The sequence below is a fragment of the Mytilus galloprovincialis genome, chromosome 10 (assembly GCF_965363235.1).
Source record: "Mytilus galloprovincialis chromosome 10, xbMytGall1.hap1.1, whole genome shotgun sequence".
Lineage (NCBI taxonomy): Eukaryota > Metazoa > Mollusca > Bivalvia > Mytilida > Mytilidae > Mytilus > Mytilus galloprovincialis.
In genome coordinates, this window is record NC_134847.1 from 51,835,976 (window position 1) to 51,854,855 (window position 18,880).

The 18,880-nt window shown below is 31.1% G+C and overlaps 1 protein-coding gene across 3 annotated transcripts; it reads right to left on the reverse strand.

Annotated features, from left to right (window-relative positions):
• Window positions 1-1,342: 1,342 nt before the first annotated feature.
• Window positions 1,343-15,381, reverse strand: LOC143047795 (myticin-B-like). Of its 3 annotated transcripts, XM_076221055.1 has the most exons (4): window positions 3,424-3,471; window positions 2,923-3,002; window positions 2,156-2,363; window positions 1,496-1,706 (listed from the first exon to the last, which is right to left on the reverse strand). In XM_076221055.1, exons 2-4 carry the CDS (start codon window positions 2,969-2,971, stop codon window positions 1,661-1,663), a joined length of 303 nt encoding a protein of 100 aa, XP_076077170.1. In that variant the 5' UTR covers window positions 2,972-3,002; window positions 3,424-3,471; the 3' UTR covers window positions 1,496-1,660. The 3 variants fall into 3 exon arrangements, with proteins under 3 accessions (XP_076077173.1, XP_076077170.1, XP_076077171.1); XM_076221058.1 differs by lacking the exons at window positions 2,156-2,363; window positions 2,923-3,002; window positions 3,424-3,471 and adding exons at window positions 14,466-14,670; window positions 15,225-15,381 and having other exon boundaries at window positions 1,343-1,706; XM_076221056.1 differs by lacking the exons at window positions 1,496-1,706; window positions 2,156-2,363; window positions 2,923-3,002; window positions 3,424-3,471 and adding exons at window positions 13,802-14,008; window positions 14,466-14,670; window positions 15,225-15,376.
• Between the last annotated feature and the right edge of the window lie 3,499 nt (window positions 15,382-18,880).

The window sequence follows — 18,880 nt, forward strand, 5'->3', positions numbered from 1 at the left end:
CATTATACCTTAGCTATGACATATTCTGAGTCATCATTTTAGAAAAAAAATATTTTAATTAGCGAGAAGGAAAAGAAATTCCATTTAAAAGTATTTGCCTTATGTTCTTTAAAAAAATAAGCATGGATTAAAAATAATTTTTTAGAATGAAAAGAAAAGCATAACTATTCTCTTAAGTTCAATGGTCTATAATTTTGTTGTGTTTTATAAATCATGATGGTCGTTGTTTGCTTCAAGTGCCGTGCCGAATGTTTCATACATCCTTGATTGATTAATTGATGTTTATTTTATGTTCAGTGGCAAATATTGTATGCATGGTCAAGACCAGAATAAATTTAAACTAGATACAACGAGCCCAGGGCTAACGGATTATGTGAGCACACGGTTGGAGGGCTTAACAAACAATCAATAGTACATATGATACAACATAAAAAACTAAAGAATAAACAACCACGAAAAACTAGGGGTGATCTCAAGTGCTCCGGAAGGGTAAGCAGATCCTACTCCACATGTGACACCCGTCGTATTGCTTATGTGTTAACAAATCCGGTAAATAGTCTAATTCGGTAGGTCACAATCATGAAAGGTAAGGGGATTGTAGTTACGATGTAAGGAACATGTCCGATATCATTTGTGAAACGGTTATTCCATAACGGTCAACAAACTCGTGTATAATAATAAAGAAACAAGTCGGCAAGAAGAGGGGCACAATTTGTTCCCATTAGAATGCCGAATGTGAAATTTTAAAACTTTATTAACGGATCAAAGTGAAATCTGCAGGAAAATAGTATCATTTTCATAGATAAAATATTTTAATAATGAATAATGGATAATCTTTTACTATTCATCAATTGATTACAGAAGTGTGATTCTGAATGGATAGATTGATTATTGAGGTGTTTTTTTTTTTTTACAAAACCGCAACATAGAAAACTAAAGACTGAGCAACATGATTTTCACGAAAAAATGGGGGTGATCTCAAGTGTTCAGGCATAGTAAGCAGATCTTGGTCTACATGTGACATCCGTCATGTTACCACTTTAACATACGCTATTAACTAATATAAAGTGACATCACGGAACAGCGTATTGGTAATTGACTCTTATATATCTCTAAGACATAACCATATTCTGGACCTTGGTCATGTAAAATTTTCTAACCCTGACACTTTTTATAATGTTCTTCATTTGATAAAGGATTTATATGGCATAGTTCTTGTCATACACAATTTGTTCACTAAATTAAAAGTAAATATCTTAATAAATGCTAAATTGATTGGTCTTGATCACTTTTATAGTAGTTTTGACTGGGTTGAAAATACCGGTAAAACTACTGCTGAATATTGATTATTCTCAAGCTATTTTATTTGAACATCAGAAACAAAATATTCAGAATTGCACAACAACATGTTTTTGCCGAACAAGTGAGGGTAAAACAAATATTGTGTATTGTAAAACAAACTTCTACTGACGGATATAAATCATAACGCACTACAAAGCATTATTAAATGTTTAATGTTACTTCAAGCTGAAAACGTCGAAAGCTTATGACAGAAGATTTAATAAATTTTCAAGTTTATAACAGACTTTGAACAAAGAGTTCACCATCAAGGAAAGAAGTATAGCTGATTTTCTAAGTTAGCGCTTGATCAAATATCTGTCTAGAACATATCCATTTCTTGGTCCAAATTTTCTATCTCATTCATCCTGAAACAAAGTAGATGGTCTCTTATATGTGGTGTTATTTTCACAAATTCAATTAAAACGTTTCATATAACAGGGTTTTTTCTGACTTCTCTCGTGCAATTGACCAGTGATCGATTTATGTAAAAATGTTTTTGAATGTAAATAATTGAGAGACACAATAAAAAATATCTTATCTGCCTCCCGACATATTAACCGATATCAGAAAAACATCCCTTCTTTCTCTTGCAAGAGTAATTCATGTGTTTATGACTGTAGATAATACGTGCAGACGATAACGACCTATTGAATTAAACCAAGATGAAATGCTTTATTTAAAAAAAATCAAATGATCTGTTTAAAAAAATGAAATACCTTAAATACAGTTTTAAGTTGGCATGTAGAATACAATGTTTTTCTTTTGTAAATTTGTAAACTTTATATTATGTAACGAAGTCGTGTATTGTACTTACATTGGAGAGTTGTCCATCTCTTTGTTCTGCGCGTTCACATTTCTAACGCTTCCAGAAAGTGCCAATGGAGACTCAGCTCTGCTACAAAGAAGGCAGTAGCAAATTTTGCCGGGATGAAGTCTGTAACATCCATATGATGAGCAACCAGCAGACCCACAGAACCTAACACAGTAGTATGATGTACAAGGTACTGATTGGACTTCCTGAACTTATAAACAAAAAAAAAAACGGAGAAAAAATGAAATAAAATAAAATTGATTAAATAATGCACAAATAACGATGCCTGTCTAAAAGAGAGACAAAATATACCACAGGGGCATTCGATATCATAAGTTAAAAATCTACTGACAACGACATGGCAAAAGACAAACAACAGTATACAAAGCATAGCATAGAAAACGACCAACTGAACAACACGTATAAAGAAAAAAATATTTGTTTGAATATTTGAGTGATTGAATTTTAATAACAAAACATATTTCAGTTGTAGACATTAACAATTTATCTTACATAAAACAGTATTTATTAATGAAAAAATATTACAATAAAGTAGTACAATTTTACATAATATACAAATATGGGTTTCGCAATCAAATTTTGGAAAAGTCGGTCTGCCGTATTTTTATCTTAAAAAATATCGGATCTATACTTCTAAATAAATGCAACAGTAGTATACCGCTGTTCAAAACTCATAAATCCATGGACAAAAAAAAACAAAATCGGGGTAAAATACGTACACACAGATATATTTCAATAAAGATATTTACCTCCAACAATGACTGCCACTACAACAGCTAACAAGATCGTTGCCTTCATGTTGAATTTTGAGGAACACTAAATTAGAAACCTCAAAAACAGAAAAATGATTTGTTTTATGTAATGTAGTCTTAACGACAAACGTCGTAGGTCAATATTGTAAAAGGTTTCGATCTCAAAACACAACATGAGTATTTTTTAAATAGAATGAAAGAATTTTAGGTTGCAAAATCATATGAAGCAAATTGCATTGAAATAACACATTTTATAGTATGATACTTCTTACACAAAGAATGTGTGTATTTCACATACAAGTATTTCTTCGTGAGTAATTATTTGCTTATCATTTTCTTTATATTTTCTGGGTTTTGAATAATTATATTTTCCTTCAATTCTCGTCAACTTATTGGAACAATATTAGAATGGAACGATTTAAAGAGTTGAACACAGTTTCGCCAATGCCAAAACAAATGAAGAATTTGAAGAGTGAAGTAATCAAAATACTGACATACCTTTTGTACAATCTTGTAGAAGTTAAAGACATGTATATTAATATATTAATTTTTCATTAATATTATGTATTTATATATATATATATGTTCTTAACAGGAAACACGGAAATTGTGGTTGCTCTCTGCATTACATTTAAAAGCATAGTATTTGGTCAATGTCAATAACATTGCCAAAATATATTTGCGTAATAGCCGACTTTCTTATTTTTCCTTTCTTGAAAGCTAATATAGATCATCTACATCATCTAATTAAACTATGGTGGTCTTCGATTTATGGCTTACTTTTGTAGAAACATCATATTTAAGTTTTTCTTTAATTTAAACTAATTTAAGGCAACAGTAGTATACCGCTGTTCGAAATTCATAAATCGATTGTGAAAAAAAATCAGGGTTAGAAACTAAAACTGAGGGGAACACATCAAATATAAGAGGAGAACTACGACACAACAGAAACACAACATTAAAATGTAACACACAGAAATGAACTATAATATAACAATGGCAATTTTCCTGACTTGGTACAGGACATTTTAAGAAAAAATGGTGGATTAAACGACAACATATCAAAATTTAGTAAAAAATTTCTGACGTTTAACCATTTAAAATGATTTTTGTTTGCTCCGAATTAGCCATTTACCTGCCCCGGTAGTGACATATCATGATTCTCCTGCTTTAATATGTTAAAGACTTATATCTGGTGATAAAGTAACACGCTATAGCTATATGGTCAAGGTTTCTTAATCTCATACATATCCAATAACCATTCGTGAAACTCCTAAACAATGATAAATTTTACTAAATCTAAAAGTATGGAATAAAAAAAAAAACGAAATTTTGGTCATTTCTATATAAATCACATGTATTTACATTAATTTACAATACCATCAGAAGGCACACCTATAAACCATTAATTAATGTTGTAATAGTTAACCAATTATTAGATTTCACAAATCTATTAAAAAGATACAAATAAAAACAAGAACTTGCATGAACCTTCTATACATGTTCATGCATCAGGCAAATCTGCACTTATTTTAAATGTTATATCGGGAAAAGGACATAATCGATAATATAACAGATAAGAAAAATTTGTAGGTATATGAGTATCTTATACAGAGTAAAAAAAAACAATAACGCTAAGGAGTTGGGAAATAAATGTATCGGTTCGGTTTACTTATCGTAGTTATTTGTGTGAAGTTTGCACACCCCTGCGTAAAAAAGTTCATACAGTGTGAACATTCACGCAGGTATCGCGTTATATATTTGTTAGCTTCGGGTAGGTTACTTTTATAAAAAAAGTTGGACTTTATGGAAAATTAAAATTTTCAAGTGCTTCATAGATTTTAGATTGAAGTCGTTCCTCTGTATCAATTTAGAAGAACAAAATATTGAGTAGAAATTCTATTTTCTGGAATCTCTTTTTATCTCTAGTTGACTTAGATAGATGATATGCCCGCACTTAAATTTGGGTATTAAGTGATAAGAAATCATCAATAAATCTGAAATCTTGAAATTTTTAAACGAGGTTTTTGTGCTTGTCTTGCAGAATGGTCCCCGTGAATTCAGATTTGCAGGGTACAAAACAATTTGAGCAGAAGAAGCAAACAAATTTTATGGTATACTGATATAAAATAAATCCAACGAACCCCAAAAATATGTTGACGATCAAACAGTCCCGCATTTTATAATATCATTATTGATGATTTTGCTGTTGAGATCAGTGTGGTTTTCAACAAAATAGTATCAGTCATGGCTTGTTTTTACCTTTTTTGATTTTGTATACTGTAAACCATCTTATTTTCGCGAGCGATCTAATTTCGCGACTTTCGCGAGTAGAAAAAAAAACGCGAATATAAATCGTCGCGAATATGTAAATCTTGGATGTATCCTTATGTTAATATATCGAGAAAATCGCGAAATTAAACCGACACGAAGTGGACTATGAAGGGTTAAACGCGAAATAAAGTATCCGCGAAAATAAGTTGGATTACAGTATACGATTCCCCTTTTTGTAGAAGAAAATCCCTATTGAATAAGTTAAAGAAGCAATTGCGGGGAACAGTAGTGATTAATTTAGAAAAAAATCAAGTGTAGATATTTCTGCAAAAATAAATAAATGTACTTTTTAAATGTATATATTTTTGAATGTGTTTCACAACGAAATTGAAAAGGATTTGATGTTACAAACTTCATCCCGGCAAAATTTGCTACTGCCTTCATTGTAGAAGAGCTGAGTCTCCATTGGCACTTTCTGGAAGCGCAAGAAAAGAGAACGAGCAGAACAAAGATATTGACAACTCTCCAATGTAAGTACAATACACGACTCCGTTACATAATATAAACGTTTACAAATTTACAAAAGAAAAACATTGTATTCTACATGCCGACATATACTGTATTTAAGGGATATCAATTTTTTAAACAGATCATTTGAATTTTTTTTTGAATAAAGCATTTCATCTTTGTTTAATTCAATAGGTCGTTATCGTCTGCACGTATTATCTACAGTCATAAACACATGAATTACTCCTGCAAGAGAAAGAAGGGATGTTTTGTTTTATATCGGTTAATGTGTTGGGAGGCAGATAAGATATTTTTTATTGTGTCTCTCAATTATTTACATTCAAAAACATTTTTTTACATAAATCGATCACTGGTCAATTGCACGAGAGTAGTCAGAAAAAAAACCCTGTTATATGAAACGCTTTAATTGAATTTGTGAAAAAAACCGCCACATATAAGAGACCATCTACTTTGTTTCAGGATGAATGAGATGGAACATTTGGACCAAGAAATGGATATGTTCTAGACAGATATTTGATCAAGCGCTAACTTAGAAAATCAGCTATACTTCTTTCCTTGATGGTGAACTCTTTGTTCAAAGTCTGTTATAAACTTGAAAATTTATTAAATCTTCTGTCATAAGCTTTCGACGTTTTCAGCTTGAAGTAACATTAAACATTTAATAATGCTTTGTAGTGCGTTATGATTTATATCCGTCAGTAGAAGTTTGTTTTACAATACACAATATTTGTTTTTCTCTCACTTGTTATGCAAAAAGATCTTTTTTTGCAATTCTGACTATTTTGTTTCTTTGTCGATGTCGTGATGTCCAAATGCAATAGCTTGAGAACCTTATTACTTTAGTTTTATATGTTGCGATTTTGTAAAACACCCTCAATATTCAATTTACCCACCGAGAATCACAGTTATGTTGTTGTTGCTTATTCTTTAGTTTTTTAAGTTTCGTCATGTGTACTATTGTTTGCCTGTTTGTCTTTTTCATTTTTAGCCATGGCGTTGTCAGTTTATTTTCGATTTATGAGTTTGACTGTCCTTCTGGTATCTTTCGTCCCTCTTTTATTATAGTTGAATGTAATAATCAACATTCAGCAGAAGTTTTACCGGTGTTTTTAACCCAGTCAAAACGACCAAAGTGATCAATACCAATAAAATTTAGTATTCATTATGATATCCACTATTAATTTAAGTGAAAAAAATTATGTATGGCAACAACTATACTATACAAATCATTGATCCAATGAAAGACACATTTGACATTTTACATTCGGTCAGGGTAAAAAAAATTATATGACCAATGGTCCAGAATATGGTAATGTCTTAGAGATATATAAGAGTAATTTACCAATGAACTCACCATAGATACCAGGATTGAAATTTCATATTTACGCCAGAAGCGCGTTTCATCTACAAAAGACTCATCAATGACACTCGAATCAATCCGCAGTTGCGTGATGTCACTTTATATTAGTTATTAGCGTATGTTATAGGGGTAACATGACGGGTGTCCCATGTAGAGCATGATAAGCGTACCATGCCTGAACACTTGAGATCACCCCAAGTGTGGTGAAACTCATATTGCTCGGTCCTTAGTTTTCTGTTGCGGTTTTGTAAAACACCCTCAATATTCAGTCTTTCCACCCATATTCACAGTTCTGTGATCAATTGATTAAAAGTAAAAGTTTATCCATTATTCGTCTTCCATCATAGGTCAAAACAAGCTGTGTTGGTATTTTTTATCTATGTAAATGATTCTATTTCCCTGCAGATTCAATTTCATTTTGATTCATTAATAAAGTTTAAGTATTTCACATAACCTAAAACTATTAAATATGGTTTGCTTTCCAAACATTACTATTTAGCCCTTCAACCGTGTGCTCACATAATCCATAATTCCTTGGTTTCGTTGTTAAAATTTATTCTCGTCCTGACCATGCATGTAATATTTACCACTGAACATCAACAACTAATCAACGATTTATGAAAGATTTGGCACTACACCTGAAGTAAACAACGATCAATCAATCAAACATCATGATTTATAAAACACAACAAAATAACAGACCATTGAACTTAAGGGAATAGTTATGATTTTCTTTTCATTCTAAAAATTTATTTGAACCATGCATGCATTAACTCATTTGTTTTTTGTCATGCTATTTTTTTTTGTTTTAAAGAACATAATGCAAATACTTTTAAACGGAATTTCTTTTCCTTCTCGCACATTGAAATGTTTTTTTCTTTAATAATGAATCAGAATATGTCAAATCTAAGGTATTAACAGGATTCATCTATTTTCGTGGGTGCCAATTTCCGTGGAACGAGGAAAAATTGCCTTTTCGTGGTTTTGGTATAGTATGCTTACAACACAATAGGAATAAGTAATTAGTTGAATATATAATTTTTTGGTTCAACTGTACACACCAGAAAAATTGAGATCCAACGAATAGTAAAAAATACATAGTAAAAAGTTACTTTTATATGTATTTTAAAAAAAGTACTATTATAAACATAAAAAAGATGTGGTATATCTGTGAATTACATTGAGACAACTATCTAGTCATAATGACTTAGATGCATGGAACTAAAAGTGACCATACAGTCTTCAACAATGAACAAAATCAATACTGTATATATGTATAAATAAATGCCTAAAAAGTTTACAAAATAACACCAATAATATTAAAAGGCAAAATTAAATGTAATTATATGTGATTTGTGCCTGTCCTGAGTACGGAACTTGTAGTTCGGTGGTTATTGTTTGTTGTTTATAAGTGTTTCTCGTTTTTCGTTTTTGTGTAGATTGAACTGTTGATCTTCCTGTTTAAATGGTTTTACACTAGTCATTTTGGTGCTCTTTACAGCTTGCTATTCAGTGTTTCATGTCTCAGTGTTGAAGGTCGTACTTTTGGCCTATGATAGTTTACGTTTTACAAATTGTGACTTGGATAGAGAGTTGTCTCATTGGCATTCATATCACTTCTTCTTATATCTATATTAAATGGCAAAAAAATACTAAATATGAAACAATTCAAACTAGAAAACATGAAGAGCTTGAAATTATGACAAACTTATTAAATAAAAACTGATATGGCAAGCAGCAACCAATGGCAACAACTGATTCCTGACATAGGACAGGCACATGTGCTTGAATTTTCTACAATGAAATTCTATAGTTCTTATTTATCTAAAATATTTATCAAGACAATTATTTAAAAACACGATAAAATTTGTATCCTAATGACTAAAATATGACACCTGTACATCATAGGCCAAATGTTTCTTTGAACAATTTATTTGAAAGAATTATCAGAATTCATATCTCACACATGTGTACATGTACACATTATGTCACTCATTTTGTTTCTTTGCATACATCCATATTGTTAGTAATATATAAAGGCAACAGTAGTATACTGCTGTTCAAAACTCATAAATCCATGGACAAAAAACAAACTAAAACTGAGGTAAACGCATTAAATATAAGAGGAGAACAACGACACAACATTAAAATGTAACACACACAGAAACGGACTAAGCATTAGACAAAATCCTATGAGAAAAACAAATATAACATCAAAACCAAATACGTGAATTGGGGATAGATCAGTACCGTGACACGTCTTATAGTCATTTCCTGACTTGGTTCAGGCATTTTCTAATGTAGAAAATGGTTGATTATACCAAAAAAACCCATCACAAACCTATATTTATGCATATTCTTGCAGATAAAGGAAAAAAAAACAACAATCACTATCCACGATACAGGATATTTGCTATAATACGCTTTCCGATATTACAGAAATTGAATTAAAACAAACATATGCGTCAAAAATCAATTAAACAACAACGATGAACAAGAAAAATAATGAAAAGGAGAAACAACAACAGTAACTGTGAATGCAGCATGTGATTCAATTCAGAGTGCACAACGCATGTGCATGGAGTAACCTTGACTAGAAACAAAGAGGAAGCAAGATTAAATGTGCCTGTCGCAAGCCAGAAGCCTATAGGTCAGCTGTTTGTAATTGTTTATGTCTGATTTGTTCGAAAATTCTTTTGTTATATATAAACCGTTGATTTTTCTAAATTGAATGTGCAATATTTTTCTTGTCGGGGCTTTTTATAGACGAATATACGACATGGGTTGATTCTTAATCGTTGAAGACTATTCTGATACCTATAACTGATATTGGTATCTCGGGATGATACGGCATGTGATACGGATTTTGCTATGTATTATTCTCTATGAATTTAAACATAATTCTGATAATCAGTAAAAGTTTTCTGAAGTTGCACTAAACCGTTGATTATTCTAAATTAATGTGTCATATATTTCTTGTCTGGGCTTTTTATAGACAAACATACGACATGGGTTATTTCTTCATCGTTGAAGACTGTTCTGATACCTATAACTGATATTGGTATCTCGGGATGATACGGCTTGTGATACGGATTTTGCCATGTATATTCTCTATGAATTGAAACATAATTATGATAATCAGTTAAAGTTTTCTGAAGTTGCAATATATTGTCAATAAGTTTTCATTGGGAGATAATCTAATATTTTTGAATATGAACAAGTCTAGAAACAGATTTGTGTTGTTTGGTGGGTAAATTTTATAATGACTTATCTATCAACAGATGCCAGTAAAAACTAAAACTTTGTGGGCGAAAGCGACCCTGAACAATTAAATGCACATGAACTCTGTACAGTAAATTCGCAAAAACGACAACTTCATAATGAGGAAAAAATGAATTAAAGTAAAATATATGTAAAGTATAAGTAACAGAAGATAAAAAAGTACTTTTATATGAATTCCAATGTTGTATGATATACAATGTATTTAAACATTGGAGAAGAGCAATTCCATTCTTTTGATGTAGGGGGTGAGTAGCATGCTTTAAGTTCACTGCATGGAATTATATCATTTGGGAAATATAATATTACAGTTATAAACATCAATGTTTATACTTTAAAATTCAAATATGTATAATGGACTTTATTTGGTTTCTTCCTAGGGCCTTATATTGAGTTGCACGTCATCGCTATAATGTAAGTGTGGATTAAAATGTAAATACGTATTTTCTATACATAACTTCTGTTGTTCCTCTTACACATTTAGTTGATGTGTTTCCTAGGTTTTAGATTGTGACCCTTAATCGATTGATGACTATTGAACAAAGTTATAATACTGTTGCCTCTATTCATAGCAATATTACATTTATAGTTGTCATTTGATTCTGTGAAAATGAAGCATACCCACTTATATAATATCAATAATAAATAATAAAAGCTACAGTATAATGTAGATGATCATATGGAAATATTGTATTACTAACAATATGGCTGTATGCAAAGAAACAAAATGAGTGACATAAGTTGTACATGTACACATGTGTAAGATATGAATTCTTATAATTCTTTCAAATAAATTTTTCAAAGCAACACTTGACCTATGATGTACAGGCGTCATATTTTAGTCATTAGAATACAAATGTTATCGTGTTTTTTTAATAATTGTCTTGATGAATATTTTAGATAAATAAGAAATATAGAATTTCATTGTAGAAAATTCAAGCACATGTGCCTGTCCTATGTCAGGAGTCTGGTATTCAGTTGTTGCCATTGGTTGCTGCCTGCCATATCAGTTTTTATTTAATTAGTTTGTCATAATTTCAAGTTCTTCATGTTTTCTAGTTTGAATTGTTTCATATTTAGTATTTTTTTGCCATTTCATACAGATATAAGAAGAAGTGATATGAATGCCAATGAGACAACTCTCTATCCAAGTCACACTTTGTAAAACGTACAACATCATAGGCCAAAACTACGACCGTCAACACTGAGACATGAAACACCGAATAGCAAGCTGTATAGAGCACCAAAATGACTAGACGTGTAAAACCATTTAAACAGGAAGATCAGCAGTTCAATCTACTCAAAAAACGAAAAACGAGAAACACTTATGAACCACAAACAATGACCACCGAACTACATGTTCCGTACTCAGGACAGACGCAAATCACATATAATTACATTTAATATTGCCTTTTATTATTATTGGTGTTATTTTGTAAACTTTTTAGGCATTTATATATACATATATACAGTATTGAGTTTGTTCATTGTTGAAGACTGTATGGTCACTTTTAGTTCCATGCATCTAAGTCATTATGACTAGATAGTTGTCTCAATGTAATTGGACGATATACCACATCTTTTTTATGATTATAATAATACTTTGTTAAAATACATATAAAAGTAACTTTTTACTATGTATTTATTACTATTCGTTGGATCTCAATTTTTCTGGTGTGTACAGTTGAACCAAAAAATTATATGTTCAACTAATTACTTATTCCTATTGTGTTGTAAGCATACTATACCAAAACCACGAAAAATCAATTTTTCCTCGTTTCACGGAAATTGGCACCCACGAAAATAGATGAATCCTGTTAATACCTTAGATTTGACATATTCTGGTTCATTATTACAGAAAAAAATATTTCAATTTGCGAGAAGGAAAAGAAATTCCGTTTAAAAGTATTTGCATTATGTTCTTTAAAACAAAAAAAAAATAGCATGACAAAAAACAAATGAGTTAATGCATGCATGGTTCAAATAAATTTTTAGAATGAAAAGAAAATCATAACTATTCCCTTAAGTTCAATGGTCTGTTATTTTGTTGTGTTTTATAAATCATGATTGTTTGATTGATTGATCGTTGTTTACTTCAGGTGCAGTGCCAAATCTTTCATAAATCGTTGATTAGTTGTTGATGTTCAGTGGTAAATATTACATGCATGGTCAGGACGAGAATAAATTTTAACAACGAAACCAAGGAATTATGGATTATGTGAGCACACGGTTGAAGGGCTAAATAGTAATGTTTGGAAAGCAAACCATATTTAATAGTTTTAGGTTATGTGAAATACTTAAACTTTATTAATGGATCAAAATGAAATTGAATCTGCAGGGAAATAGAATCATTTACATAGATAAAAAATACCAACACAACTTGTTTTGACCTATGATGGAAGACGAATAATAGATAAACTTTTACTTTTAATCAATTGATCACAGAACTGTGAATATGGCTGAATAGACTGAATATTGAGGGTGTTTTACAAAACCGCAACAGAAAACTAAGGACCGAGCAATATGAGTTTCACCAAACTTGGGGTGATCTCAAGTGTTCAGGCAGGGTACGCTTATCATGCTCTACATGGGACACCCGTCATGTTACCCCTATAACATACGCTAATAACCAATATAAAGTGACATCACGCAACTGCGGATTGATTCGAGCGTCATTGATGAGTCTTGTAGATGAAACGCGCTTCTGGCGTAAATATTAAATTTCAATCCTGGCATCTATAGTGAATTCATTGGTAATTTACTCTTATATATCTCTAAGACATTACCATATTCTGGACCATTGGTCATATAATTTTTTTTTACCCTGACCGAATGTAAAATGTCAAATGTGTCTTTCATTGGATCAATGATTTGTATAGTATAGTTGTTGCCATATACATTTTTTTTTCACTTAAATTAATAGTGGATATCATAATGAATACTAAATTTCATTGGTATTGATCACTTTGGTCGTTTTGACTGGGTTTAAAACACCGGTAAAACTTCTGCTGAATATTGATTATTAAGACATTCAACTATAATAAAAGAGGGACGAAAGATACCAGAAGGACACTCAAACTCATAAATCGAAAACAAACTGACAACGCCATGGCTAAAAATGAAAAAGACAAACAGGCAAACAATAGTACACATGACGAAACCTACAAAACTAAAGAATAAGCAACAACAACATAACTGTGATTCTCGGTGGGTAAACTGAATATTGAGGGTGTTTTACAAAATCGCAACATATAAAACTAAAGTAATAAGGTTCTCAAGTTATTGTATTAGGACATCACGACATCGACAAAGAAACAAAATAGTCAGAATTGCAAAAAAAGATCTTTTTGCATAACAAGTGAGGGAAAAACAAATATTGTGTATTGTAAAACAAACTTCTACTGACGGATATAAATCATAACGCACTACAAAGCATTATTAAATGTTTAAATTTTACTTCAAGCTGAAAACGTCGAAAGCGTATGACAGAAGATTTAATAAATGTTCAGGTTTATAACAAACTTTGCACAAATTGTTCACCATCAAGGAAAGAAGTATAGCTGATTTTCTAAGTTAGCGCTTGATCAAATATCTGTCTAAGACATATCCATTTCTTGGTCCAAATGTTCCATCTCATTCATCCTGAAACAAAGTAGATGTTCTCTTATATGTGGCGTTTTTTTTCACAAATTCAATTAAAACGTTTTATATAACAGGGTTTTTTTCTGACTTCTCTCGTGCAATTGACCAGTGATCGATTTATGTAAAAAAAAATGTTTTTGAATGTAAATAATTGAGAGACACACTAGAAGATATCTTATCTACCTCCCAACACATTAACCGATCTAAGAAAAAAACATCCCTTCTTTCTCTTGCAGGAGTAGTTCAGGTGTTTATGACTGTAAATAATACGTGCAGACGATAACGACCTATTGAATTAAACAAAGATGCTTTATTTAAAAAAAATCAAATGATCTGTTTAAAAAAATGATATCCCTTAGTCTAAATACAGTATATGTTGGCATGTAGAATACAATGTTTTTCATTTGTAAATTTGTAAACGTTTATATTATGTAACGAAGTCTTGTATTGTACTTACATTGGAGAGTTGTCCATCTCTTTGTTCTGCTCGTTCACATTCCTAGCGCTTCCAGAAAGTGCCAATGGAGACTCAGCTCTTCTACAATGATAGCAGTAGCAAATTACGGGATGAAGTCTGGAACAGCGATAAAATAAGCAACCTTTAGACCCACAGAACCAAGCACAGATAGTTGATGCACAAGGTACTGATTGGACTTCCTGAACTTATAAATAAAAAACGGAGAAAAAATAACATAAAATAAAATTGATTAAATAATGCACAAATAACGATGCCTGTCTAAAAGAGAGACAAAATATACCACAGGGACAATCGATATCATAAGTTAAAAATCTACTGACAACGACATGGCAAAAGACAAACAACTGTATACAAAGCATAGCATAGAAAACTGCCAACTGAACAACACGTATAAAGAAAAAAATATTTGTTTTTATATTTGAATGATTGAATTTTAATAACAAAACATATTTCAGTTTTAAACATTAACAATTTATCTTACATAAAACAGTATTTATTTATGAAGAAATATTACAATAAAGTAGTACAATTTTACATAATATACAAATATGGGTTTCGCAATCAAATTTTGGAAAAGTCGGTCTGCCGTATTTTTATCTTAAAAAATATCGGATCTATACTTCTAAATAAATGCAACAGTAGTATACCGCTGTTTAAAACTCATAAATCCATGGACAAAAAAAAACAAAATCGGGGTAAAATACGTACACACAGATATATTTCAATAAAGATATTTACCTCCAACAATGACTGCCACTACAACAGCTAACAAGATCGTTGCCTTCATGTTGAATTTTGAGGAACACTAAATTAGAAACCTCAAAAACAGAAAAATGATTTGTTTTATGTAATGTAGTCTTAACGACAAACGTCGTAGGTCAATATTGTAAAAGGTTTCGATCTCAAAACACAACATGAGTATTTTTTAAATAGAATGAAAGAATTTTAGGTTGCAAAATCATATGAAGCAAATTGCATTGAAATAACACATTTTATAGTATGATACTTCTTACACAAAGAATGTGTGTATTTCACATACAAGTATTTCTTCGTGAGTAATTATTTGCTTATCATTTTCTTTATATTTTCTGGGTTTTGAATAATTATATTTTCCTTCAATTCTCGTCAACTTATTGGAACAATATTAGAATGGAACGATTTAAAGAGTTGAACACAGTTTCGCCAATGCCAAAACAAATGAAGAATTTGAAGAGTGAAGTAATCAAAATACTGACATACCCTTTGTACAATCTTGTAGAAGTTAAAGACATGTATATTAATATTATGTATTTATATATATATATATATATGTTCTTAACAGGAAACACGGAAATTGTGGTTGCTCTCTGCATTACATTTAAAAGCATAGTATTTGGTCAATGTCAATAACATTGCCAAAATATATTTGCGTAATAGCCGACTTTCTTATTTTTCCTTTCTTGAAAGCTAATATAGATCATCTACATCATCTAATTAAACTATGGTGGTCTTCGATTTATGGCTTACTTTTGTAGAAACATCATGTTTAAGTTTTTCTTTAATTTAAACTAATTTAAGGCAACAGTAGTATATCGCTGTTCGAAATTCATAAATCGATTGTGAAAAAAAAAACAGGGTTAGAAACTAAAACTGAGGGGAACACATCAAATATAAGAGGAGAACTACGACACAACAGAAACACAACATTAAAATGTAACACACAGAAATGAACTATAATATAACAATGGCAATTTTCCTGACTTGGTACAGGACATTTTAAGAAAAAATGGTGGATTAAACGACAACATATCAAAATTTAGTAAAAAATTTCTGACGTTTAACCATTTAAAATGATTTTTGTTTGCTCCGAATTAGCCATTTACCTGCCCCGGTAGTTTATTTTCTGGAATCTCTTTTTATCTCTAGTTGACTTAGATAGATGATATGCCCGCACTTACATTTGGGTATTAAGTGATAAGAAATCATCAATAAATCTGAAATCTTGAAATTTTTAAACAAGGTTTTTGTGCTTGTCTTGCAGAATGGTCTCCGTGAATTCAGATTTGCAGGGTACAAAACAATTTGAGCAGAAGAAGCAAACAAATTTTATGGTATACTGATATAAAATAAATCCAACGAACCCCAAAAATATGTTGACGATCAAACAGTCCCGCATTTTATAATATCATTATTGATGAATTTGCTGTTGAGATCAGTGTGGTTTTCAACAAAATAGTATCAGTCATGGCTTGTTTTTACCTTTTTTGATTTTGTATACTGTAAACCATCTTATTTTCGCGAGCGATCTAATTTCGCGACTTTCGCGAGTAGAAAAAAAAACGCGAATATAAATCGTCGCGAATATGTAAATCTTGGATCTATCCTTATGTTAATATATCGAGAAAATCGCGAAATTAAACCGACACGAAGTGGACTATGAAGGGTTAAACGCGAAATAAAGTATCCGCGAAAATAAGTTGGATTACAGTATACGATTCCTCTTTTTGTAGAAGAAAATCCCTATTGAATAAGTTAAAGAAGCAATTGCGGGGAACAGTAGTGATTAATTCAGAAAAAAATCAAGTGTAGATATTTCTGCAAAAATAAATAAATGTACTTTTTAAATGTATATATTTTTGAATGTGTTTCACAACGAAATTGAAAAGGATTTGATGTTACAAACTTCATCCCGGCAAAATTTGCTACTGCCTTCATTGTAGAAGAGCTGAGTCTCCATTGGCACTTTCTGGAAGCGCAAGAAAAGAGAACGAGCAGAACAAAGATATTGACAACTCTCCAATGTAAGTACAATACACGACTCCGTTACATAATATAAACGTTTACAAATTTACAAAAGAAAAACATTGTATTCTACATGCCGACATATACTGTATTTAAGGGATATCAATTTTTTTAACAGATCATTTGAATTTTTTTTTTAAATAAAGCATTTCATCTTTGTTTAATTCAATAGGTCGTTATCGTCTGCGCGTATTATCTACAGTCATAAACACCTTAACTGCTCCTGCAAAAGAAAGAAGGAATGTTTTTTTCTGATATTGGTTAATGTGTTGGGAGGTAGATAAGATATCTTCTAGTGTGTCTCTCAACTATTTACATTCAAAAACATTTTTACATAAATCGATCACTGGTCAATTGCACGAGAGAAGTCAGAAAAAAACCCTGTTATATAAAACGTTTTAATTGAATTTGTGAAAAAAACGCCACATATAAGAGAACATCTACTTTGTTTCAGGATGAATGAGATGGAACATTTGGACCAAGAAATGGATATGTTCTAGACAGATATTTGATCAAGCGCTAACTTAGAAAATCAGCTATACTTCTTTCCTTGATGGTGAACAATTTGTGCAAAGTCTGTTATAAACTTGACAATTTACTAAATCTTCTGTCATACACTTTCGGCGTTTTCAGCTTGAATTAACATTAAACATTTAATAATGCTGTGTAGTGCGTTATGATTTATATTCGTCAGTTGAAGTTTGTTTTACAATACACAATATTTGTTTTTCCCTCACTTGTTATGCAAAAAGATCTTTTTTTGCAATTCTGACTATTTTGTTTCTTTGTCGATGTCGTGATGTCCAAATGAAATAGCTTGAGAACCTTATTACTTTAGTTTTCTATGTTGCGATTTTGTAAAACACCCTCAATATTCAGTTTACCCACCGAGAATCACAGTTATGTTGTTGTTGCTTATTCTTTAGTTTTGTAAGTTTCGTCATGTGTACTAATGTTTGCCTGTTTGTCTTTTTCATTTTTAGCTATAGCGTTGTCAGTTTATTTTCGATTTATGAGTTTGACTGTCCTTCTGGTATCTTTCGTCCCTCTTTTATTATAGTTGAATGTAATAATCAACATTCAGCAGAAGTTTTACCGGTGTTTTTAACCCAGACAAAACGACCAAAGTGATCAATACCAATAAAATTTAGTATTCATTATGATATCCACTATTAATTTAAGTGAAAAAAATTGTGTTTGGCAACAACTATACTATACAAATCATTGATCCAATGAAAGACACATTTGACATTTTACATTCGGTCAGGGTAAAAAAAATTATATGACCAATGGTCCAGAATATGGTAATGTCTTAGAGATATATAAGAGTAATTTACCAATGAACTCACCATAGATACCAGGATTGAAATTTCATATTTACGCCAGAAGCGCGTTTCATCTACAAAAGACTCATCAATGACACTCGAATCAATCCGCAGTTGCGTGATGTCACTTTATATTAGTTATTAGCGTATGTTATAGGGGTAACATGACGGGTGTCCCATGTAGAGCATGATAAGCGTACCATGCCTGAACACTTGAGATCACCCCAAGTGTGGTGAAACTCATATTGCTCGGTCCTTAGTTTTCTGTGTTGCGGTTTTGTAAAACAC

Coding starts and splice junctions, on each gene's coding strand:
- LOC143047795 (XM_076221055.1), bottom strand. CDS start 2,971: ATGAAGGCAACGATCTTGTTAGCTGTTGTAGTGGCAGTCATTGTTGGA. Junction 2,364..2,922: donor AGTGGCAGTCATTGTTGGAG/GTAAATATCTTT, acceptor TTTGTTTATAAG/TTCAGGAAGTCCAATCAGTA. Junction 1,707..2,155: donor GAGATGGACAACTCTCCAAT/GTAAGTACAATA, acceptor ACTTTGTTTCAG/GATGAATGAGATAGAAAATT.